General features: G+C 40.4%; 2 protein-coding genes across 5 annotated transcripts; one reads left to right on the plus strand and one right to left on the minus strand.

Moving 5' to 3' along the window:
• The first annotated feature begins 3,106 nt into the window (after window positions 1-3,106).
• Window positions 3,107-5,403, plus strand: Tsf1 (Transferrin 1). The gene is made up of 5 exons (XM_017179458.2): window positions 3,107-3,256; window positions 3,316-3,558; window positions 3,622-4,717; window positions 4,792-5,176; window positions 5,254-5,403. The coding sequence occupies exons 1-5, from the start codon at window positions 3,160-3,162 to the stop codon at window positions 5,353-5,355; spliced, it is 1,923 nt and encodes a 640-aa protein (XP_017034947.1). The 5' UTR covers window positions 3,107-3,159; the 3' UTR covers window positions 5,356-5,403.
• A 290-nt stretch (window positions 5,404-5,693) lies between these two features.
• On the minus strand, window positions 5,694-25,366 carry Nt5b (5' nucleotidase B). 4 transcript variants are annotated; one of them, XM_070288079.1, is made up of 10 exons: window positions 24,880-25,366; window positions 23,008-23,051; window positions 22,509-22,790; window positions 21,840-21,928; window positions 8,785-8,858; window positions 8,202-8,415; window positions 7,992-8,138; window positions 7,348-7,468; window positions 6,300-7,274; window positions 5,694-6,226 (listed from the first exon to the last, which is right to left on the minus strand). In XM_070288079.1, the coding sequence occupies exons 3-10, from the start codon at window positions 22,593-22,595 to the stop codon at window positions 6,086-6,088; spliced, it is 1,848 nt and encodes a 615-aa protein (XP_070144180.1). In that variant the 5' UTR covers window positions 22,596-22,790; window positions 23,008-23,051; window positions 24,880-25,366; the 3' UTR covers window positions 5,694-6,085. The 4 variants fall into 4 exon arrangements, with proteins under 4 accessions (XP_070144180.1, XP_017034903.1, XP_017034900.3 ...); XM_017179414.3 differs by lacking the exon at window positions 22,509-22,790 and having other exon boundaries at window positions 24,880-25,365; XM_017179411.3 differs by lacking the exons at window positions 23,008-23,051; window positions 24,880-25,366 and having other exon boundaries at window positions 22,509-22,841.
• Between the last annotated feature and the right edge of the window lie 398 nt (window positions 25,367-25,764).

Raw genomic sequence — 25,764 nt, forward strand, 5'->3', positions numbered from 1 at the left:
TCATTTACGACCTTAGATGTCATAAAATAGAATTTAATATATTTTTTTTTTTTTTGGCAAAATTATAGATTTGTTAAATTTGATTGTTTTCGAAAAAAGAATACAAAAATATCAAAAAATTTTCAAAATTGTATTAAATTGTTAACATTTTTGAAAATTGGCTAAAAATAGAATTTAACAAATGACTAAATTCAGTATGCAAATTTATTAATCTTAAAAAAACTGAGACAGTTCACAGAGTCACAGATTTAAAAATATTTGTATACATCGTTAAAATTGTCGAAAATTGATATAATCTTAAATTTAGTACGCATTTTTTGGCTGATTATAGATTTTTAAATTTGGATTTTTATCTAAAAATAACAAAATTAAATTAGAAAAACCGCTAAATGGAGTATGGAGTCTTTGTTTAACTTTTTATAAGGTTAATAGATTAATTAATTATTTATAAAAACTGAACAAAGCCTCTTACTGAATTGAATTTAATGTTTTTTTTGGTTAAGTTATAACTTTGTTTAGTTTTGATTTTTCCCAAAAATTAAAAAAAAAATAGGGTATTTAAACTTTCGCTTTCCAATGTTAGTTTCTTTTCTTGTTTCCAATAACTACGTGACCGTTTCATTTATACAAGTTCACACGTAGGCCCCTTAAGTTCTAAGGTTACCCCATAATGGTACATTTTAGGGCGATCGGTTGTTGATAAATGGAATGTCATTAAATGGAAATCAACCAGGTATAAAGTGGTTTTGAAAAAAAAGCAAAGAAAAAAGGACACAAGGAAGACAGAAGATGGATCAGAAGCAACTCTAATTCTTCTTACATTAGTTGCCTCAATATCTAAGTTTACTATAAAACCATATTTAACGATGTTTACGAATAAAATATAATTAAAAAGCAATTCAATTGAATGCTAATTGAAAGTCTGTAATCTTAAAATGTATAATTATAATCTGTAATATAAAGTTGGAATACCTGAGCTTAGGCTTAATTTTTTCAACTATTCTAGGTTCTGTTCGCACCCATGACTTAAAATTTATTATTCCTCGGGCAGTTGGCTTTGTTAAGTCAGCCACATTAAAACTAATTATTATTATTTAAATCAGTGTTTGTTGTGGTTACCTGCCTCCGATCCAGGGAACGCAGATAAGGGATCCAATTGGCGGGAAAAATCCCAAACCCATTGCGATTCCAGTGGGAGATTCCCGACCAACTTTTGACCTTGCAGAGTGCTGACCGGACCGTCCCTGTGTTGCATACTCAATTCCAGCGCCTGCAAGTGTATGCGGCATAACAAACGATCTAATTCGATTCGCGATGCGATGCTCTTGCCCAGAAAAAAGATCCCCCAGCCGCACCCACACAGCCCGCCACATCACCCTATTGTGGCCCATTCGTTATCCAACCACGCCCCCTGCATTTTAAGCAGATCGCCGCCAATTTCACTTGGCGGTGTCCCTCCCTTCACTGCACTCCACTGCTCAAAATTGCGGGTGAGTGCCTAGAGGTGATCCCATCAAATCCCGGCCGTTGAACAGGTTCTGTGCCTGAGTAGGCAGAACTAAGCGAAAACCTCATAAATATAAGCTAAAGGGAAATTTTACAATGACTATGGGATACTCTAACAATTAAGGGAGGTACATATGTGGAGAAGAAAATATTGTAGCACTAAATATCATATCAAAGGTATTGAAAACTTTGATTAATAGATATTTGAAATATCGAGGTATATCGTATTGAACTTTTAAATGTCGATATTTAATCAATTTGTTTTGTTTTTTCAATTAATTATCGATTTATAAGGAATTAAAATATTATATACACAAAATATAATTAATTTCGGAAAGAACAAAAATGTAGGATAGATATATTATATTATATATATCTTATATTTGTATAAATTAGTTCGATATATCAATCGAAATATAAAATTATTACAAATATTTTGTTAAAATAATTAGTTAGATATTGGTAGCTTAAATATAAACCTTTTAATCATTTTAATTTATTAATAAATTATATCAAAAATTGTTTTATCTTTGTGAGTGCTTATTACTAATTTCTGTTTGTTTTTTTAAATAATCATGACTTTAAAATCCTCATACATATATCCAAGTTCAAGCCAAAACTCTTCACTTTGTAGTGTATAAAATGGCACTTTAAAATACACAATTCCAAGAAATGCAAATTAAATTTAAAGATATCATTAGAGGCTGGTATAATTCAACTAAAATCTACGAAAGTGAGTTCGAATTGAATTTAAAGTAAGTATACCCCTCAAAAGGGGTTCAATAATTCCTGGAAAATATAAGTACCACAAACAAACAGCTCGGTTTATCAGTTATTTAATTCATATACAACTTCCATATAGTACAAGCAGTAAGTCCCCGAGATCAGACAAGTATATGTACTATATAGCCAGCAATCGATTGGGAGATCAAGTGCCAAGACAATTAACTGAAGAGAGAGGCGTTAGGTGAATTTTTTTAAGAGATCTGTTTAGTCTGTGGGCGAGATCATTTATCTAAATTATATGATCAGCTTTTGCTAATGAAAAATAGATGTTTTAGATTTCTTTATCTAAGCTATCAATATTCTATGATCAGCTTATTTAATGGTAATATAGGTTTTAGATCTCTTTATCTGTGCTATCTATACTATATGATCAGCTTAGTTAATGGATAATATAGGTTTTAGATCTCTTTTAGATCTAAGCTATCAATATTCTATGATCGCCCTAGTTAATGGAAAATATAGGTTTTAGATCTCTGTAAAGTCTGCTTATATATTCAGAGAAGTATCTTTAAGATATAATAATTTATAGATCTAAATCAATCACTTTTTTGTGTGTCTTGGCAGGGGATCTTAAGGTAGATCATGGATAATAAGTTTATATACACAGCGATTTGCCTTAGCTTATAGACCCTAGGTCTAGTCACGTTCCCAAAGGAACCTAGGGGAAAAAACCGGTCCCATTGGAGTGTCTTTCTTTCTGTTTTTTTCTTTTTTTTGTGTTTATTTATTATTATTATTATTTCAGTACATAGAATCGCAGAGAACAAAGCGAGCAAAAAAAAGCCACAGAGAGATTGACTGGCGACGGCTATAAAAGCTGCCGGCCGGCTTAGCCCTCTCCACAGTCGAGCTTCAACTGTTCCTGAGATGACGTCGCCGCGAGAGACCACCAACTGGCTGCTGCCCTTGGCGGCCACCGCCCTTTTACTCCTTATGGGAGTTGCCCAAGCTGAGGAGCCCATCTGTAGGTACCCCTAAAGCCATCTTAAATAAATCTAGCTTACATCTAGTCTTCCCCTACAGACCGCTTGTGCGTGCCCCAGATCTATTTGGCCGAGTGCCAGCAGCTGCTGGCCGATCCCTCGGAGGCGGGCATCCGTATGGAGTGCGTGGCTGGAAGGGATCGAGTGGACTGCCTGGAGTTGATCGAGCAGCGAAAGGCCGATGTGCTGGCCACAGAGCCGGAGGACATGTACATTGCTTACCATCGCAAGAACGAGGATTACCGGGTGGTGTCAGAGATTCGCACCCAGCAGGACAAAGATGGTGGGTCCAAGGTTCTCTCATCCCCCAAAAAATGAAAATAAATATACCTTACCCTCCCTTTAGCCGCCTTCCGCTACGAGGGCATTATCCTGGTAAAGAAGACCTCACCTATACGCACCTTGGAGCAGCTGCGCGGCGCCAAGTCCTGCCACACCGGTTTCGGACGCAATGTGGGCTACAAGATCCCCATCACCAAGCTAAAGAACTCACATGTTCTCAAGGTGTCCGCCGATCCGCAAATCTCTGCCACGGAACGCGAGCTCAAGTCCCTGTCCGAGTTCTTCACCCAGTCCTGCCTGGTGGGCACCTATTCGGCGCATCCCGACACGGATCGTCTGCTGAAGAAGAAGTATTCGAATCTGTGCGCCCTGTGCGAGAAGCCGGAGCAGTGCAACTATCCGGATAAGTTCAGTGGCTACGATGGCGCCATTCGCTGCCTGGACAAGGGCCAGGGCGAGGTGGCCTTCTCCAAGGTGCAGTACATCAAGAAGTACTTTGGTCTGCCAGGCGCTGGTCCGGATGCACCCAAGGCGGAGGGCAATCCCGATGACTTTGAGTATTTGTGCGAGGATGGCAGCCGTAGGCCCATCACAGGACCGGCCTGCTCCTGGGCCCAGCGACCCTGGAGCGGCTATATCTCCAACGAGAAGGCTGTCCACAACACGGAGCAGCTGCATCAGCTGCAGTCGCGTCTGGAGCGCTTCTTTGCCAACGGCCTGCAGGCGCAGAACAAGGATGCCGCCGCCCATTTGCTCATCCAGCCGAGTGCCGTCTATCATAGCAAGGATGCGGCCATTGATCCCAAGGTTTATTTGGAGCGGGCTGGCTACAAGGATGTGATCGAGCGTGACGGCAGTGCCATCCGGAAGATCAGGCTGTGTGCCCAGGGCGATGATGAGTATGCCAAGTGCCAGGCTCTGCATCAGGCAGCCTATGCCCGCGATGCTCGGCCCGAGCTTGAGTGCGTCCAGTCCACCGATTGCCTGGAGTCCATGTCCAAGAAGGAGGCAGATCTAGTCATCCTGCCAGCCTCGGGTTATGCTGAGGCGCGTCGCTACAAACTGCAGCCGTTGGTCTACGAGCAGAGGGCCCAGGACGATGTCTTGGTGGCAGTGGCAGCCCCCAATGTGGGACGGGAGGCGCTCCAAAAGGCCGAAATGTAAGTGAAAGTGGAGGAAATGAAAAGTCCTTATCCTTGATCCCCAATAATCCCATTTAAATCCCATTTTATAGCAAATTCGATGAGGGTTCTGAACGCGCCCGCCTGGCCGCCGCCTTCTTGAACAAGCGACGTGGCCTGGACACCTGCCGCATCTCGTCCACAGCCGATGGAACTGTGCAGATTGTGCCCGCCACCGAGCTGGAGAAGCACAAGGATGCCCAGCTGGTGTGCCCCAGTTTGGAGCGACGACCAGTCACCGATTTCCGGGCCTGCAATGTGGATGTGCAGCTGCCGCGTGCCATTTTCATTAGCACCGATACCACGCCCGTGGAGCAGGAGACCGTCAAGCATTTGTTCTCCCTGATCTCGGACAAGTTTGGGGCCCGCGGCAAGTTGGTGGATGTCTTTGCCTTGTTCGGAGAGTTCCAGAAGGGCAAGCAGAACGTGTACTTCGATGTAAGTGTCCAACATTATTTCTGTTTAGATTGATTTTAGGGCTAAGATCATGTTTTGATATATTTGTGTCTCTACAGGACAAGGCCGTGGAGCTGGCCACGGAGATCAAGAGCGAAATCCAAGATGAACAGATCTACGGAGAGCTACAGTGCGATGGCAACAAGATTGCCAAGCAGTGATTAGCTCCTTTCGATATAAATAAACTTTAAGATGAATATTACAAGCAAGTCTAGTTTTGAATCCTTATTTACATGAGAGTTTAAAAAAAAACTCTCTCGTTCGCTACTAAGAGAGAGTGAGAGAGCAGTGTTTGCTCTCTTTAGATCACTAATTCTTACTTAAGCTTGGAACTGTTCTCTCTCTCTCCCTCTCTGTTTAACTATATAGCGAACGCGAGAGCGAGAGAGAGTTAATGCAAATGAGAGAGTTCTCCTTTAGCTGCACTCTGAGAGAGCTTAGCAATTTGGTCTCTCTGAAAAAACACTGAGCGTAATCCCAAAAGAGAAGAAAAACCAAGTTGAAGAGAAGAGAGTTTTTAATCCCATTTAACGCGCTCTTTTTAAGTAAGCCACTCACTTTTTCTCTTTCAATTACAGCAATTTATGGTTTTAATTAAAAAAAAACACACACACATTATATGTATGGAACCAGCTAAATGTATAATGTATAATGTATATATCATATATGGTATATATATATATATATAGTTTCACATATCTGTGCTTCGGTAAAATCGCCAGGGAAAATCGTACGTTTTACAATTCCTTAGACCGCGTATTCAGTTTTCGGGAGCGTTCAAGGTCAAGGTTACAGAGTATAGGGTTTGGGGGCGGGAGGGGTATTTTATTGAGAAGAAAATTCGTTGATCCTAACATTCCTGTGGCGGTGACTTTATTCCTAGCCCTTCTTCTAGTCCTCGGAAGCATCGCGCAGCGGCTGCTCAGTGGAGGACTCGGCACCGCTGGGCGTCTCCTCCTCCTCGGAGTAGTCCTCGTCATGGGTGTGAGTGACCACAGTGGGCGTGGAGGGTCGAGTGTGTACAATGGAGCTCTGCAACGACCGAAAGGGTTAATACATGAACCAACAAAAGGTAATTACCAAAAAAGACGATTGAATGACTTACCGCACGATGCAGATCCTTGGCATCCTTGGACTCTTTCACTTGCTCTGTACCGGCTACCGAGCGCGCTGGCTCATCGGGTGATGCTGCCACCGAGGAGGAACCAGTAACTGGAGCAGGAGCGGGAGCCAAAGCTGGGGGCGGCTGGTGGGCCTGATCATGGGCCACGGTCGACTCGTGGGGCAGGAGCATGGCCGGTGCTCGGAACATGTACGAGAAGGGGTAGTAGATGAGATTGAGCAGAGTGGCCGCGTAGACGTCGGCATATCGTACCACCTGGCTGGAGAAGAAGGTCTGGCGCGAGCCGGAGCGGAAGAGTGAGCCCATCATGCCGTAGGACATGTCCATTTTGTGTGTCACATCCCGAATGCAGGTGCGCAGCTGCGATATATCTGGTTTGACCTTGGCACTCGAGTCGAGATCCCGATACAGATCGCCCAGTTTGATGTCCAGGTTCTGCAGCTCCGCAAACAGCTGGCACTCATCCGTCCACACATGCAGCTCCCGCACCAGCTCGGGTACTATGAGGAATGTGCGCCAGCCCCGGATCTTCTTCGACTTGAGGATATCCCCAAAAATGTGATCGCCCACGTATAGCACATCCTTGCCCTTGGCATTGATGAACTTGGTGAAGAGCTCACAGGAGCCGCCCGAATACACCTGTCCCGGCTGCAGCGGACCAATGTGAGTGCCGATCTTCAGCCCGCCCGTCTTTGTGTCCACCTGCCGCAAAACGGTACCCTCGTCGAAGAACAGCGGCTTTCGGGCATCCACCACAATCACATCGAAGTAGCTCTTCCAGTCGCGATGCGGTTCCTCGGGCGTGGCGCCGTGCGGGAAGTCAAACAGGTAGGTCATGATCTCATTGGTGTACGTATAATCGCTGTTAGTCAGCATGAATAGCTTGGCACCCGACTCCCGGATGCGGGACAAGACTGTGGGTAGACGTTCGTCCTTCTTCACATAGTGAGCCATGTTCTAAGGACAAAGGAAACAACATATTTAAGATGGAGTTTCAAATATGGAAAGGAAGAGGAGAAGTTCTTCTCACCTGCGTGGTGCGACGCTTGAGGTCGCCATCGGAATGCACCCAGTCGACGGCACGACGCACGTCCTGGAAAATCGACTTGTACGTGAAAAGGAAATCGCCAGCTTTGATGCCGCGCTCAACGCTGTCGAGGGGAAAGAAGAGGAATAGAGAATAGAGCAGAGAAAAAGGGAAAACAGATGTCACGGAGATAGAGCAGAGAGAAGGGGAAAACAAGGGAATGCAGGGTTAAGCTGAAGGGATCTCAATGGATCTCATGAAGTGTAGGATTGCGAAAATATATAAAAAATATCGTATCGATTTTTTTTAGTAAAATATCAAATTGATAAATATAAAAAAAAATTAATTAAAATAAAAAATATAAAAAAAAATAATAATAATATCGACAAAATATCAAAAATATAAAAAAAAAATCGATATATTTTTGGGTTGATCAATATATCGAAATTTTTTGTATAATATTTATCAGTCAAAAATATCGATATATACATTTTTTATATATTTTTGTCAATAAACCGTTTTTTTTTTGTTTTTTTATTTTTGATTGTAATCAATTTTTTTTGTATTTTAATATATTTTTTCACATCCCCTACATGAGAGCTATGAAAAATATGCCATAGAGAAACCATTCCTACTTATTCCCTTACCGAACAAACTCGCTGCTGTTGGTGAAAAAGTCGGTGAGACAGGCCAGGAGATAGGTTTCCGGCAGATTGAAGAGCGTATTTAGGACATACACGCGCGACTCGTCCAGCTTCAAGAACTTGTTGGGATACAGCTCGTACACCTGGTGACTATATATTTAAGGCAGAACAATATTAATTATTAAATAATGGGAATATTAAGTGTTTACTTACTGCTTGATAAACTCAAAGCCATGCACACAGACCAGAATATTGCCGTATGCATCGACTTTAAGCAGATTGCCGTAGAGCGTGTCGAACCAGAGGCCACGGACGGGGAACGTGGGATCATACTCGAACTGTAGGATCTCCTTAGGATAGCCCATTTGGACCAGACGCTCTTTGACGAGATTAAAGCCAAGTTGTTCATACTGTGGGGATTTGTATTCTGTGCACACAGAGAAAAACGTATGTCATTAGTGAGCTGAAATTTAAAGGGGTCATCCCTTACAAGTGTGTACTTTTAGGGGTTTTTTAGGATTTTTTTTTCTACCACCTGTAAATTCTAACCTCTTTTGAAATACAAAGGAGATAACATAGAATAACAAAATATAAATAAGTTATAGATAATATTTACGGAAATATAAATTTTGTAGATTCTTTTTACATTCACAAAAGATGTTCTCTTTACGAGTAAGATGAGTGACGCTCAAGCTAATTTTCTCTCTTCCTTTCTCCAACCTCTTTAAAAACTCTTAAAAATTCGTTTGACGCTTTGCATCTTATTGATTTTATTTATATTTTTGGTGTAACTCACCTGCCAAGGTATAGTCCATGTCAAAGCCATAGTACTTGATGTTTTCCAAATGCAGGGATCTGTTTACAAACACTCTGAAATTAAATAAATGGAAAATTCAATTAATTTAATAATTAATAAATTTAGAAAAATATTTACTAGCCAAAAAGAGGCTAGATCTTAGATATTATTTCTAGAGAGGGTTTATTTTTCTTTTTTTTTTTAATTAAATCCCTCTCAAATGTTGTTTATTCATTTTGTGCAATAATCAATGTCATCGATCGATCGTTCGATCTGAAAAGCAAGTCAATGGGTTATCAGCACAACTGCTAAATATGGAAACCGAAATGAAAAAGGCATGAAAAACGAGAGGGGAAATGGCGTGAAAATCGTGGGACATTCAATTTTCAACTTTGTCGTTGGTTATTGACGCTGCCCCGCCCCGCCCCACCCAGTGCTTTGCGGTCAGCAATTAGTGTAGGGAAACTTGTTGTGGGCGGCAAGACCCAGCAGTCTCTCTGTGTGTTGTGTGTAGGCCACGCCCCTTTTGGACAGTCGCCAGCCTTCTTCTTTTTTGTGGAAAAACTCATTAGCGGAGCGAACAAAAAGGTTTTGGTGAATACTCTCTCTCTTAGCTGCCATAAAGCTAAAGCTTTGGTTAAATTTAAAAGGAAAGGGTATTCCCGTTTCGGTTTTGACCTTGTCTTTTGGCTTCCTTAAATATTGGATTCAATTTTTTTTTTTTATGTAGGGGTTTGTGGTATATCCCCCTTGCTGTGCGTTTATTTATTCTGCCTTCTCTTTTTTGGCAATTTTGGTTCACTTGAACATTTGCCAAATAAGCGGGAAAGTTGCATAGGTCCTTTCACCCACTTTTTACATCGTCCTTGCTGACCTTTTCGTTGTCCTGTCCATACAAAAATTCGCATAAATCTGAGACACTGCAGGGTAAATAATTATAGTTTTTTCTACCAAGTCTTAATCGATTCAATGCGCAAATATTCAAGTTCCTTAAGCACACTCAGGCAGAGAGAGAGAGAGAGAGAGAGTGAGAGAGCTGAGCAATCTGATTAATTAGCAATCGTCGGCTGTCTAAAAATAATCTAATAAATGCATAAATAAAATGTCACTAAACCGCTGCATGCACGGCTTAATTGTCACTGCGCGTCAATTAATGGCCCTGATTTAGCAAATCTTTAAATAGGTTGCCCCGCGTCCGTAAATCTTCACCCGGGAAATGTTAGATTACCCCCCCCCCCTATAAGGATTATTGATTGATAGAGAGACACACACACAGGGGGGGGTCTCTGCATTTTCTGCTGCAGCTGTGTTTGCTATTCATTTGCATTGATAACAAACTGCGAATTTGTGCTGCTGTTTTTCTGTTTTATTTCACAAATTTGTAGCTCTCGATTTGAACTCGAAATACTCAAAGTGCGTCAACGAACTGATTGCTTGTGTTTTGCTCAACACACATTTCCCCCAGCCAGAGGTCACCATGATTTACATGTAATTTACTTTTGTTTTGATGATATTTTTTCGTTCTTAATCGGTCCATTGACACTGGCTGATAGAGAGATCACTTACGCGTTCTGTGGCTGCAGCCACAAGGCCGCCGGAGATGCTGCTCCTCCACCTCCACCTCCACCTCCTCCTTTTCCTCCTCCTGCTCCTGCTGGGATCTTAGTGCCAGTGGCAGCTGTCCTGGTGTTGCCACTGACAGACATTGCAGTTGCATGCAAACTGCCATTGAGGCAATTGTGCTCGAGAAAGTTGGTATTATTATGCATTCTTAACTTGTTTACGCTTCCTGACACTGACAATGAAAATTGTGTTGGGGAAATTGCTTAGCTCAAGTCCGAATTTTCTCTCTTTTTTTCCAGCTTCTCCTTCTGCTTCGTCTTCTGTCACCGTCGAAAATGGGAATTTATGGCTGAATGCTTATCGCTTTTGCCACCCCACCACCCGCCAGTGGGATTGCCATGTTTTGGAGTTGTTATTCCATAGCCATCGAAGGACATTGGTCCCTGCTGAATCTCTTGATTAGATTCACGCTGCATCTAAGCACTTAATGGCCATAACTCTCAGCGCAAAACCGAGGGTCGAATTGCACTCGCTGGTAAAATCAAAATTCATATCATGCCAATGCAAGTTTATCAATTTGGCGGGGCAACGTTGCGTATGGGTAATGCCACGTAATTCCCTGCTTCCCCCCAGGTTCTATTTTGAACCTCATCAGCAAACACACAACCAGCAGTTCCTTTCCGCTTTCAGTTCAGCTAGAGTGCCCGTGGCCATCACAATCATCGTCATTATTGTCGTTGCAGCTTTGCAATTGAGACTGCGAGACATTCAGTGACGTTGGTGTTGATGCTGATGAGGATGCTGGTGCAACTGCCACGTGCCACTGCCCTTTCAGTAGAGCCAACAAAGCGTAAACGAGCTGACCAGAATGCTCTCCAGATGGGCAGGTGAACACGACAACAATTGGCAGCCAATCAGGAGGTGTGCTAACAAGTGGCAGCCAGACTACAGGCATGCACGTGGACAGAGCTGGCTATCAACAATGGCATACTTTGGGCACTCATCATTATCAATTGCATAAAAGCACTGATTGTATACCAATAAACATTTATATTTGAGCAAGTTCAGTGGGGGGTTTTATCAGGAGAAAACTATTATTAAATTGCAGAATATAACTATGGGAGTAGTGTTGTGGATTTTCCCTTTAGGTAGATGGAAAGCCTTTTTTTTAAAGGACCCAGTATAGAAAATTTTTGATTTAAAGAAGGTTTTTTAAAGGAAATTTTATACAAAATGCTGTTTTTATAATAAAATAACAGAAAGCTTGAAAAGTAAAGCTTATTTATTAGCTTTTTAATTAGTGAAGATTAAAGTACAACTTTCAACAAGGATTTCCTAGGTCTGTTCTTTTAAAAACCGTTACAAGATTTTATTTTTGCTATAAAATTATCTTTATTCAATATTAAATATATGATGATTGGTTCCTTAGCTAGCATTAACATTTCGAGTACCACCCAAAAACACACAAAGACTATAAATCAGTTTCAACAACAAACCAACGTCAACGACACCAATCAACATCAACACAGCTCCAACAGCAACACCAATCAACACCAACAACAACAACAAAACCAATCAACAGTCCACCCTCAAGGGCAGCAATCATTGTTGCGGTTAAGCTCTTTTATCCCAGGCTCTCAATTGATAAGTGAGCTCTCTAAATTCAATTATAAGCATATCCGCAGCAATCCCCACCTCACTATTCATTAGGGAGATAATATTGCTCTCCTTCCTTCCATACAAGGTCGTGTCGGAATCTTTCAAGGGTCCTTTGGTGTTTTGGGCTCCAATTAAAATCAAAATGGCAACCAAAACAATTGAGGTGTGGCCAAGGCTGCCTCCTTCCAGTTTCCAGCTCCCTTGTGTGCCAGTACTAAGCCCCAGTAAACCAGCATCCCCTAAATCCCGACGAACACACATACACAGAATCATCAAAGCTTCCGACCAACGAACAGCGGTCACCTATGCGGTCCAGGGCGGCGCAATTGGGCGATAATTGACTTAATAAGCATAACCACAAAACCAAATAGTCTTTGCAGCAGCACCAAGCACGCACATAAGAGCAGCACATGGTGGTGTTACTACACTGGATAACACAAAAGTTGAACAGAGCTGGAGAGGTATTTAGCCTGGGTTTCTATGGTTTTTAAGTCACTTTAAGGACTTCTTTAAGTTATTTAAGAGGCATTAAATCGAGAATTAAAAAAGAAAATTAAATTTGGGAGGGTTTCCAATAAGACTGGCAGAGTAAAGACCTTTAAAGTATAAGAAACTGAGAGCCAAGCCACTAAGGATGCTTATTTAATATCAGATCAAGTAAAAATCTAACTTAATTAAATTATAAAAAGGGTTCTACATTGTGTGACTTCTTAAGCTTTCTATCAAGTTCATTACCTTATAAACAAAACCAACTGAAATTGTGTACATCCTTACCTTTTTTTTTACTATTTAATGTATGATACTTGGTTCCTTAGCTAGGCTTATAACATTAACGTTACCCCCCAAAAACACACAAGATTATTAATCACTTTCAACAACAAACCAACGCCAACTACACCAATTAACACCAACACAACACCAACAACAACAAAAGCTACACCAATCAACATCGCTATTGTGTACATCCTTAGCTTGCTTTTCTATAATCATTAGCCGTTTTTACCAATCCACTTTTAAAGATAAACATTCTTGGATCTCGATATAAATCCCTTTATTTTTGGTGACCAGTGTAAGCTGTCCGGAGCACTGTGACAAAGCAATTCGCAGTTCACTTCCGACACGAGTTTACGTCTAATTATGGCCTTAATTGCCAGCCACACGAACTCACACACAACCCAGCACACACACACCCACACTCAGTTGAAGAAGACGAAGAAGTTGGAGGAGGTATAAAGGTATGGGGGATCTCAGCTCACGAATCCTGCAAATTGTCTAGAAATTGCAGAGGTAAAATCGCCTGGACTGCGCTCGAGGCAAACACGAACTGAGCCCCCAAAAAGCGTAACCCAAAACAAACCCAGCATTGTCGAGTTCTATGTCCATAGTCCATTGGAACTTGCGTTTCTGAGCCTCCCTCCTCGACACCGTCGTCATCATAGTAGTTATCATGGTCATGCGTGGGACAATTTGTGTGCTCTCCTGCCGATGTTTCTCTTTCACTTTCAATTTCATTGTCAGGGGTCGAACCAGGCGCTGGGCGGACATCGCGTGCGACCTTGACAGCCCGCTGAAGGGTTGCGGGGTTTGAGTAAAGTAGCTACCCAAAATTGATTGAGGGCGGCTTAGCATGTGAACCGTGGGCTTTAATTAGGCGGCAAGGGCCAACCGAAAGCAGGGGGATGCTGTGGCGTCCAATTTGATCTAAACGAACTTAATCAAATTGCATTGTGCTGAGGTTAATCCAATTCAGAGGGCCACTCACGACGGGCGGCCACTACGACGACGATGAAAGAGCAGCCGCCAGAGCTCCAGTGGGGTTTTTGAATTTGGTTTTAGATTGGGATTTTATTTTAGATCAGTCGCGGGTCGGTGAATTCCACCTACCGGCCTCTGCCGGCCCACGCAAAGTATGAACATCGCATCAGGGTGTCACATTTTCTTTTGTGAAAATTTCGCATTTTTTTGAGTTAAATATCTAATTCTTTTAGGTAAATTTTTTTGAGTTAAATATCTATTTCTTTTAGGTAAAGCTTATTTGTATGCCATTAAAAATCTATTAACTAATTTCTCTCATATTTAAATATATATATATTTTGAAATTTTGTACTTAGAGTCATGGAATTCTAACATTGAATGGAGTTCCAAGCTAAAAAATAAATACATTAGTGTGACCAGCATAGAATTTAATATGATAAATGCAATTTGTTTAATTACAAATATATTAACTAATTTCACTCAACCCATTTGTTTTAGTTTTGTACTTAAATACATGAAATTCTAACATTAAATGGAGTTTCTAGGTAAAAAATAAATACAACAAAGTGACCAGCATTAAATTTAATTCAGTGAAATGTAACAAATGTGACCATCGCTCATTTTGAAGCCCTGTAACACATCATAGAAATCTGATTAAATTTTGCTAACAACTGTTGTGAAAACTATTTGCACCTGAAACCAGGAAACCAAAATGCAAGACGATGATGAAATGGCTCCGGATCGCCGACTTGCTAGCACAACAACACGTGTTAAACTTCACAAATGTAATAACTAATTCAGATTTATTTCCTGTATACAACCCTTATATTATTATATTTATTGAAAACTATTAAATGGTTTCTTCCTTGCATATTTCAAATCTTTAAAAAACCTATTTCAGAGTGCCCAGCCTAGAATTTAATACAATAAAATGTGACCATAGCTAATTTTAAAGTTCTTCAACATAGCATATAAACCAAAATAAATTCCCATCCAGGACATGTCCAACCTCCGTTAAATGCCAAGTTGCTGCTGTCAACTGTTGGGAAACTACAAGTATTTGCACCTGAAACCAGGAACCCAGAGTGGAAGACGATGATGAAGCTGCTCCGAATCCCCGAGTTGCTAGCTCCGGCACACACGTACCACACGCGTTGCCATCGCTTAAACCAGAAGCAAAATGTTATTTGCATTTTAATGATGCAATGTCAAGGCAAGCGACTCAAGGTTGCCAAAGGCCAAAGGAAGGCCCGCTGCCACGCCCACTTATCAGCCATAAACAAGAGTCGCGAAATAATCGAGAACGAAATGTCAAATTAAATTTCATATTGACCACAAATTGCGTATCTCTCTGCGCTGTTTAGATACGTAAATATATGTTTGAACTATATGTTTGCTGTAATAATGTCCGAAAAAGATGCAAATATATGCAAGTGTAAATATGGGGGAGATTTTCCAATTTGCAATGTGACATTTGCCACAAATTTTGTGTGCTTTCTGGCATTTTCCCATTAATCAAATAATTTAGCCAGCGTCCAATCAAAACATAATCAGCCGCAGGGGGTCCAAGTGGGTGGTAATCGACCTTGACTTTGGTAAGTGGATTTTACGGTTGTGTCTATATATTCCTGATGATAGGCCTCTTCTATTTACATATTTCTTTTTTTTTTTGTTCAAATGAAATGCGCATATTTCTGATGGAAATGAAATTGTTATGCCAATCAATGTTATTATTATTTATTGTTATTCTTTTTTTTTTTTTTAATTCTTGTTCTTGGCTCTTTTGTTTATGTTATTCTCTTTCTCTGCAGCTGCATTCTTTCGCATTTCTTTGGCCCAGTGAAATGTTCTTTGTGCTAATAATTTATATATTATCTTTGTTGCTCAGTCTTTTACTTAAATTCTCAAATTTTAAATATATATAATATTTTCCAGATTCAAGTGGCCAGAGCCCCGGAAAATGCGCATAAATTACCCAAATAATAATAATAATAGGTTTTTGGCCAAAAAGTTGCGACAATTAAATGGGAAAAGCCACCACTGGGATGGCGTGTATGGAAACAGAAGAGAGAACAGCTCGCATTAAAATAAATTTAGCATGTGAATTTCAATGAAATGCAAATTGCATTAAAGTTTTTTCCGCCATGCCTGTGGCTGCCACTGCAGCAGCAGTGACTACACTCTTCTCTTGCCCCATTTCCATATCCTTCTGCCCTTGCTCCTTCCTTGTTCCTGCCATCGCCATTCCAATCCCTACCCTGTCGGTTGTCGTGAATGTTCGCGGCGCTTCCGGTTCCGGCTACGCAATAAAAGTTGCCAACTACGTGACCACCGGCAAGGGGTTCCGATCTGATCAGATCTGGAAAAAAGCAGAGGAGTCAGAGGAGGAGCCGAGCTGCATGTCTGATTTAAGACAATCGTGGAATGAGGTGGCAAAGGTAAAGTTAACCGGTACAGGTTGTGCTTGTCCTTCGACAAAGCAAAAGGTGCACAGCGGGACAAAGATGAAAGATGAAGAAGACATTGTTTGCATTTGAAGACGCCAAAGGGAATGGGAATGGATGCAGTTGGTCCCAGAGTCAAAGGCTAAGAATAAGGAGAGGTGTGCAGGTCACGTAGCTGCAGCTGAATTAAACCCCAGCTTGGTCTTGGCTGGGGGTTAAGCGAGTGCCTTGAGTAACATAAATATGCCAATTTAACTCAACGATGATTGAGGAATTACAAAAGGGAGACGTTGGGGTGGTGGGAATGGAAATATAAATGGGTATGGCTATGGGTATATAGGGTTTGGGAAGGCTAATCTGCTTTGATTGGAAGCGGAGATTAGTTTGGCGACGACTCATTAAACCAAATGCCTGGCAGTCCGACAGCCAGAAATTTGCATTAATTGACACACAAGCAATGAAATCAAATACAAACACAAATTAAATGATCGAGCGAAGGGTGGAAAAAGGGGTGGCAGCAATTAGGCAGAATGCCAAAAGAATGGGGCGCGGGGGGGAAACACAGTGACATGGTCAAGGGCATGCTCATAACTGTAAACAGCAGCCCTAAAAATAGTAGTAGTTGTAGCAATTGAGATAAGAGGCCCGGCAGTCTGATTGGAAAACTAGCAGATGACAAAGGTTGAGAGAGAGCCGATAAGCAGCCTCGGTTTCCGGGCTAGCAAGTATATACATATGTATATGGCTATGCTAATAAATTCACCATGTGATATATATATCACTGCTAATCCCGAACCTCCAAACCCAAACCCAAACCCAAGTGAGTCAATGGGAGACGGTGGCGAGACGATAAGAGTGCATGATTCAATCAAGATTAGAGCGAGGAGATACCGCTAGTTAAAGGAATGGTATGGGGAAATGGGTCTTACCCATAATATTCATATTCATATTTCACAAATAGAATAGAATAATTTTACACCTTTTGAAAGACACTTGTTGTAATGCATGAATGTTGTCAATATGGCGTCAAGTGCAATCGATGATGTGTCATAGGCTTCTAGAAATATTTGCTATACATCATACTCGTTTTAATAGTGACCAATGATACTTTTTTCAAAAATCTCTTATAGAGGGATTATCTGTAGATTTTCTTATATAGATTTATTATATTTATATTTATGGTTTTATTTTTGAAAGTTAGCAATACATTGAAAAAGACTTATTTGATCTTAAAACACTGAATGATCAGCATTACCAGCCGAACCGATCTAGCCATGTTCCTATGTCGTTTATCTGAGGGTCAGTTTCTATACTAACTGGTTGAAACTATCCAATAAGTAGATCCACCTTTATCTACTTCGAAATTAGTTATGTTTTTAAATCATCACTCATATCTCAAAGTAAATTAGGGTAAAATTAAAATTAAATTTTTAATTTTACAAAAATCAGAGGTCTTATTATAAAGCTAGCATAGGAATGATAAGAAAATTAATATGCAAATAATATATTGTACAAATTTATATAGCTTGGTTATTTTGTCTAAAAAATACTTGAACGCCCAATCTGTCCGTAAAAACTTAATGTTTATCTTTTAGTTTCTGGACAAATATATGTTGGATTTAAAAAGAGAAAAAACACAATCTAGTTGATTTGAAATTTTCTTAATTATTACATATTTAAAAAATATATATAATTTATTTATTCTCCCCCCCCCCCCCCCCCCCCTGACGAAATTTGAAGAGCTTTGCTCACCTGTGACCCAGCTCACGTTTGTGCCCGTGGTAGCCGGCAGAGCCATCGATGCTCGCCGCCAGTCCATTGAGCACCGACTGATCCATGTCCGTTTCGCCGATGGTCTGTGTGCGCTCCCGTTCCCGCTTGGAATTCAAAATGGAATTGGGGGGACTTGGGCTGGACTTGGAAGTGGACCTCGAAGTGGATGTCATATTGGAAATGGAATTGGAATCGGAATGTTTCTGCAGCGGTTGCTTCTGCTGGGGCATCTTGACGCTGCCGCGGATTACAAGGCCACAAATGCTGCGCCGCGTCGCTGCTGCCGCTGATAGCGAAGAGCTGGGGGTGTGAAGAGCGGGGGTAGCGCGAAGTGGGAGTGAAATTGGAAGTTTCAATAGAGTGGCGATAAATATCTCTTATCAGCTGTTCGCAAATTAGCAGCGCAGCGCTGGAATGATCCGTACGATCTTGTGCGTGGCAGAGTATTTGGTTCTTGGAGTCTCTCTTCTCCTCAAGTTTTCACAGCACACTTTTTGAGGCGCGCGCGATCTAACGATCAAAACAAAACAAAAACAGAAGGGGGAGAAAACAAAAAGGCGAGAGAGCTCGTTCAGTTTTCCTCGACAATTTCGGTCAACGTTCGAATTTCAACTGAAAGTGCAATGTGGAAATGGAGGAAGGAAGCGGCGGCGCAGAGCCGCCGTTGGCAGAGCCGCTGGCAAAGCAGCGGGAGAGCGTGCGCCACCGACTTGATTCTCTCTCTGTTTTCACACTGCCGGCAGAGGCGTTGTCGTCGTCGTCGAAAGCTTTAATCTCTCTGCCTGCCTGCCTGCCTAGCTGTAGACTTTGTAGGTGTCAACGTAGACGTGCTCGGCCTGTGTTGTTTTGATGCCTTTTATGCAATAAAACACAAGATGTTTTCTACTTTGTTTTGCTACCCACCACTTGCGCCGGATGAATGATCGATCAGTGACACCTGACGGCGGCTGCAATTTGTGCGGGGTATCAGTAGTTCCATCACCTACGCTCCCTCCAGACGCCGGCCAAACGGCACTCTCTCTTTCTGCGAGCTCTTTCTCCTGGCTCCTCTTGTGTTAGCTGGCTCTCTCTTCGCCGCTTTATCTTCACGCCCTGCTTGCTGCTCACTTGAAAATAGCTCCCAAAAACAAAAGGCCAAACAGCAAACAGACAGCAACCACAACAACAGTGGGCATGAAAACAATAACAAAATAGCAGCAGCAACAATGAGTACACCGTTACACCCACTTGTGCGCATGGAAATTTTAGTGTGTCAGACAGAAAATGCTTGGAAAGCGGCGAAGAAATGAAATTATGTACATACAAACCATATCAATACACGCACGCACACAGCGGCGGTTGGGAAAATAGCAACGGATTTGGCGATAAAAATGCAAATATCTGTAATTGTATCTTAAGAAATAGCATCTAACTTTCCACTTGGGAATTGGAATTAATATATTAGGAATTGGGAAATTTACAAAAAATATAATTTTACTTAAGTCCATCATCACCAACTTTCAACTTGGGAATTATAGTTTTCTTGGAAATAATTTATTGGGAATTGATACAATTAATGCTCTCCACTTGCCACCTACCTATTGACATACAATTGTCTCTAACAACGCGGAATGTTCATGAATTTGTATATCAAACAGTTAAAAAAATGAGAGTTATGGTAATATTGGTGTTTATAAACCATAAAGTGTTTGATTTTTAGCAATATTGTGACACTGTTTAATAAAACCTTTTTTAAAACTAGTAACTAAAGAATAATGTATTGTTATCAGTTAAGTTACAATCCTGCTAGGGGACTCTAAACTTACAAATTCATATTTTTATAGCCCAGTTTGTCCACTGTTTTATGTGGCACGCTCTTACTATTTATGGCAATACGGCCCACAATCCCTCAGTCATTCAACAAGTCCCATTGAGTTAAATACACGGCGAAAAATGCCTATGTATATGTATAAGTTAAAAAATAATAAATAGTTAAAATTCGAAATGCAAATCTATTATCTATTTAGTCTTAAATTAATTTTAGGAAATGGAAAACGAAAATGAATTATATTAATAATAATAAGTAATTATAAACAATAATAAATTGTTTTATACATTTTTTTCAGAAGACATTGTGATTTTCTTAATTATAAATTTGTATTAAAACACAACGATTTGAGCCCAAGTCTACTAGGCGGCACCTCTGTAATGTTTTACATTATTATACTTTATTTTTCCAGTGTACCTTTAAATGCGTGGGGGTTCGCGACATGGCTAAATGGAATTTTTCATAAGTTTTCGCTAGCAAAGAGATACCGCAGAGATTATAAATTGAATGCTCTCCACTTGCCACCTGTCTATTGACAGGCCATAAATTTGGTCTTCATCTGGATACATATATATGTATGTATATATACAAACATATATGTATTTATATATAGTTTTTGATATGCAAATATCAGCAACACCTTCAGAGTGACAGCAGCAGCATGATATGGTCTACGTTTCTGTGGATATTATGGTCATGCATTAATTATGGGCCCAATTATAATGGCGATGGGAGCGGCGAGTTCATAAATATTTCATCAGCCATTTGCATATTCATTTGCCCGGCACACACATTCCATATTTCATCTCTCTCTTGAGAGAGAGAGAGAGATATAGAGATGGGGATCGTTATCGATCACTTTGGTTGGGTATTATATAAGCAAACAGAGCACCGACCTTTTTTCTGCCCACTCACTTCACACCTTTTCGAGTCGTGGACAAATCCAGAGTTAAATATTATGGGAATCTATAGCCCTCTCTCTTTTGCACTTTGCAGCGTGTCAATGTCAATGAAAAAAATAAAATAAAATATACATATACATATATATGTATGTGTAAAACAAAAACAACAACAGATAAACGCACACACTTGCCAGTACGTGTCTGCAGTTGCAGTTGACACTCGAGTGCCTCAAAGTGCCCACTCACTTGCATCTACGCCTAACAAGCAATTCAGGTTGCCCCTCTGCCCCACCTACCTCTTTCAGCCTCCTCTTAAAGGCTTGGGGGCCACTAAAAACCGGGTGATAATGGGCAGCGTCACAGAATATTGTAATCAGCAGAAACAAAAATGGCAAAAGAGAAGAGAGAGGGTGCATAGTAATGACTAGACAAGCTGCATACCCTCTAAAATATATAAATTAAATAAATTTTACTTTCCCAAGGAATACTATTTTTTTAAACTTTTTTTTAACAATATTTTTATAGAATTTCTATCTCATTCTTTTATAATTTAAAGACACATCACTCATACGCCACGTAAGCTTGCCTTCAGAATTTTCATTTTTAATGATATATTTTCTAAAAAATGTAATATTTTTTAAACGGTTTGTTTATACATTTCCATAGAGTTTTTATTTCATTATATTTAAATAATTTAAATTCATATCACTCATACGCCATGTGGGAGATGTTTTTTTTAATGTTATATTTTCTAAAAGAAAAAGAAACCTTAAAGACAACTAATATACCCTTGATTTAATGGGGCGGCGCTAGCAACGTCAGGTTGTCAAGCCGACAGTCGCCGGTTCGTGTGGATTAACTAGCTAGTGGATGTTTTTACGGTTGTTGTTGTTTTCGGTGCGAGATAAGACGATAAGGTTGTGGTGGAAAAGCGCTTCGCACTTGCCATTGACCGTGGAATGGACTCTCTCTCTCTCACTCTGTATACCTCACTTTTTAAATTTTTTCTTTGGGGGGAAATATGGCATACACTGAGACAAATATTGGGGAACTATGCGTAACATCTGATATAGTTTGCCACCCATAAATAACACCCATATAAACCACGACCTATTACAAAACAAACCCCAAAAATGGCTTTCATGAACTCACCTGTGGGCCGCATGGCGGTAATACTTTTTGGGCAGGGTCGATGCTGAGCAGGGCCCTGGGGTGTTGGGTGCAGAATCACTCATGTCGCACTGAAAGAAAAGGAGAATAGAAAATTGGCTAGTTAATAAGCAGGTCTTATATACACCCCTCCCCCCCCCCCACACACACGCACAAACACGCATATACACACGCTGGGATTATAAACCGGGAAGATTGAAAATGAAAATATGGAGGAATGGGGATGGGAATGGGGCATGATGAGAAGAAATTGAGAACGCAGGCAGTGCAGTGCAGGCAAAGCAATCAAAGTTCTTGTGGAACAAAAACAATATACTAGAAACAAATAAAAAGAAGGGTAGTGGGGATGGCAACTCTGGCCAACCTCTTTTGACTGACACAATTGGCACAAGTTTAATGAGTTTTGCTGCAACTGATTGATATGCTGCTGTCTCGGGATCCCAAAGTCCCTCCCCCACACACTTTTAATGCAGTGCTAAAAATATTTATAGAAATTTATTAAATAATTTGACATTAAATTAAACTGCAATTATAGAGTTTCCTATTTCTTTTAGTACAATCCCTTTTTAAATATAGAAAAACATTCACTTTGTGTTTGAATTCTCTTCAAATTCAGATGTCTTCCTGGACTGTTTTGTTCAGTGTACTTACTTGGTAGGGCGGCAGGTCGCAATAGTCCCTCTCAAAGGACTTGAGCAGATCCGGGGACCGTGCATCTTGGCTGGGCGTGTCCTGCATTTTGCCTAAACTGGCATAGGAGCAGTTCCGCTGGCAATTTGACGGACCTCGAATGTGAATGGGGCGGATCCGGGTCCCGAAGGAGATACAATCCTGGCTCCTTGACAATTGTCGCAAGTGAGCAGCTGGTGGAGCAGTGTTAGTTGGATATCTTACGGTGCCTGCTGTTTGGATTCTGCTTGTTAATTGGCGGTACTGCAAAGTGTTTGTTAAACGAGATAAGTTTCTCATTTCCAACATAACCAACAGGGATAAGTGTGCGTGTGTGTGTGCGAAATTAAAATGCCTGTGTGTGGGTGTTTGGTGTGTGTGTGTGTGTTAGAGCAAGCAGGACTGTACATAGGGGATTGATGAACAACAGCAATGATGATGACATAAAATCGAACTAACCGCCTACAAATTTTAAACTTACCTGGTACTTGAACGATTACTTTGGGTATAATTAGTTTCCAGTGGCTAAATATGTAAAGAAAAATAGAAGAAATACTTTTTTAAATAAGGTTAGATTTTAGGAAAATGTGTTACTAGACTATAAATATTTGGAAGCTTAATATATAGTAGTAATATTCCCGATGTAACTATATCTTTAAGATTGGTATCTATTTCCAAACTTAATTATTTTGGAAATTAAATATTTTATAGTCATGTAAAGCGTTTTTTTTAAATAATTTTAAAACGTAATTAATTAGATATCTTAAAAAAAAGGAAATATTAAAAATTGATCCCACAAAAAGTAATGCATTCTCTTAAAATATATTTTAAGTACCAGGTATAAAAGCAAAGAAATAGGATTCTAAAAAGGAGGCTCACATAAATCCAAATAATAACTAACATTGCCCAAAAGTAGGCAGTGCTTTTTTTTGTTTTTTTCGAAGCGCCTGAACACCGACTGCGACTGCGACGCCAGCAGAGGTACCCAAGTGCTGATTAAGCTAATTTATCGTGTTTTTGCCTCGACCGTTGTTGTTGTTTTTGTTTTTGTCGTTACTCAGGTTGTTTTTTGCTGCGTAATTGCAGAAAATAAGTGTATGCGCCAGTGGTGTGCGAGTGTGTTGTTGTTTTTGTGTTTGTTGTGCCATTGCCGGCAAACAAAATCACATGACGCCCTCAGCCTTTGGTCGGTGTGTCTAAACAACACACGTATCGATCTATCAGCGGCCAATTGAGGGTGTAGGTGAGACGAGTATTACTGTGGCAGGTGGAGAAAGGTGGTAGACATATACGCCGCCGCGCCACGCCGCCGCCGCCGCCGATTTTTGCCTTATTTGACGCGCCGCCGCCAAATTATGAAAATAACGGCGCGCCGCGGCGCGCCGCTGGTGCGGCATCGGCGCAGCTTCAGCGCGGCCTTCAGTGTCATTGTTCTTTATAAAACTTAAAAAAAAATAAATAACTCATTAAAATGGCCTTTTTGCCTTATTTGACGCGCCGCCGCCGCCGGTTCTTTCTGACTACTACGCCGCCGCCGCCGAGTCATTTTGACCTCTACGCCGCCGCCGATGCCTTTAACCATCGGCGTAAACCTCTAAAAGGTGGCCCTAAAAATATACCCATGTCCGTGAGCAGCAACACCAAACAAAAACAAAAAAAAAAAACAACAATTGCAACATCAATGCGACAGTGATGCCAATTTAGTGATTGTGTAGACAGATTTAATTATTTTTAAAAAATAGGCTTGCTGTTAGAATATATGATGTTTATGTTTTTATCAATTATTTCTTTGTTTTTTTGTCTACAAAAATATTTTAATTGGCTTACAACTTAAGTTTGCATTTTTTCTGAAGTAAAAATTTACGTTTTTCAATATATCATAAGGGAAAATGTATAACAGTATTAAGGAAAAACATAAGGTTTCTTAAAACTTGAATCCATGTTTGAAGTTAATAGAATTATAAAGAGAATGTATAACAGTTTTAACGAATAATATAATAATATATTAAAACTTAAAAATAACTTAAATAATGAGTTTCTCTTTATCAGTTTTAAATTTTAAGTTAAAAAAATAAAATTTGTAAATACTAACTGAATGGAAAACCAAAAACAAATAATACAACTTGTTTTTTAAGAGGAAAATCTTCATACATACGTAAATTTTATGTAAATTTAAATTGTTTTGGTTTTAGTACATAGATTTATAAAAATGTAGCTATCTAATTTCAAGCAAGAGTTGGCAACACTGTCTAACCGCGTATGAGTCATCTGCTGGCCAACAGCAATTAGGGCCAAATTTCAGTGTTCCTGCGGACGGAACTTTACAACTATGGAATGGGTTAACTGCAGTTACCTGAAGTTTCTGGGATGCACGATTATCACTTGGGCTTTCTGGGATTTTTGATTTGGTTTCGGTTTTTTTTTAATTTTGGCTTTCCTAATTCCAGCAACTAGACGCACTTGCACTCGCACTTACGCACGCGGCGACGGTTTCATAACACACTGCCCGATATTTTCAACGTTTTCAAAACTTTTCCAAAATTTCCATCTGAAGCAGAGCAAAGAGAGCGTGTGTTGTGTTGTTGCTTTTCGCTTTGTGTGTGCAGAATGTGTGCCAAGCTTTATTGGCTTCCTTCTTGGCTTTTCTCTGTGATAGAACTCGTTGTTTTCCTATTTCTGTGGCGCCGTGGACTGTTTTTGCTTGCTGTGTGGGCTGTCTTTTGTTTTCTGCTGGATTTCTTCACTACGCTTTTCAGTTTGCCGGATGATGCGATTTACATTTCGACAATTTGCCTTTACTTTGGTTTTCGTTTACATTTTGGCCTGCAATTCTGACAGTTCAAGCGCATGCGCCCTGCTCTCTTTTCGAATCTCTCTCGCTCCCTCTCTGATAAAAATGGGTTCGGATAAAGATAGCAACAACAATTGGGGGCGGCGAAGATGGGGCGAGAGAGGAATGGCGACTAAGAGAGAGAGAATAGAATTGCAGTTGCCGGTAAAAGCTCCCCTTTGTTTGTAAACAACGGGGAACTTTCGTGACAGCTGGCAGTGCTGTGCCCCCAGAATATGGCGCAAATCGCAAAGAATTCAAAAATGTGTAAGCGTCATAAAAATGTTTAAAATTCCCGTATAACTTGTTATTAATTATAAATTAATTGCAAAATTATGGTATAAATATACCTAAAATGTATATAAAATTTATAATGAGATCGTTCAATAAACAATTCTTATTTAAGGA

This window comes from Drosophila kikkawai, chromosome X (genome assembly GCF_030179895.1).
Source record: "Drosophila kikkawai strain 14028-0561.14 chromosome X, DkikHiC1v2, whole genome shotgun sequence".
Taxonomy (NCBI): Eukaryota; Metazoa; Arthropoda; class Insecta; order Diptera; family Drosophilidae; genus Drosophila; species Drosophila kikkawai.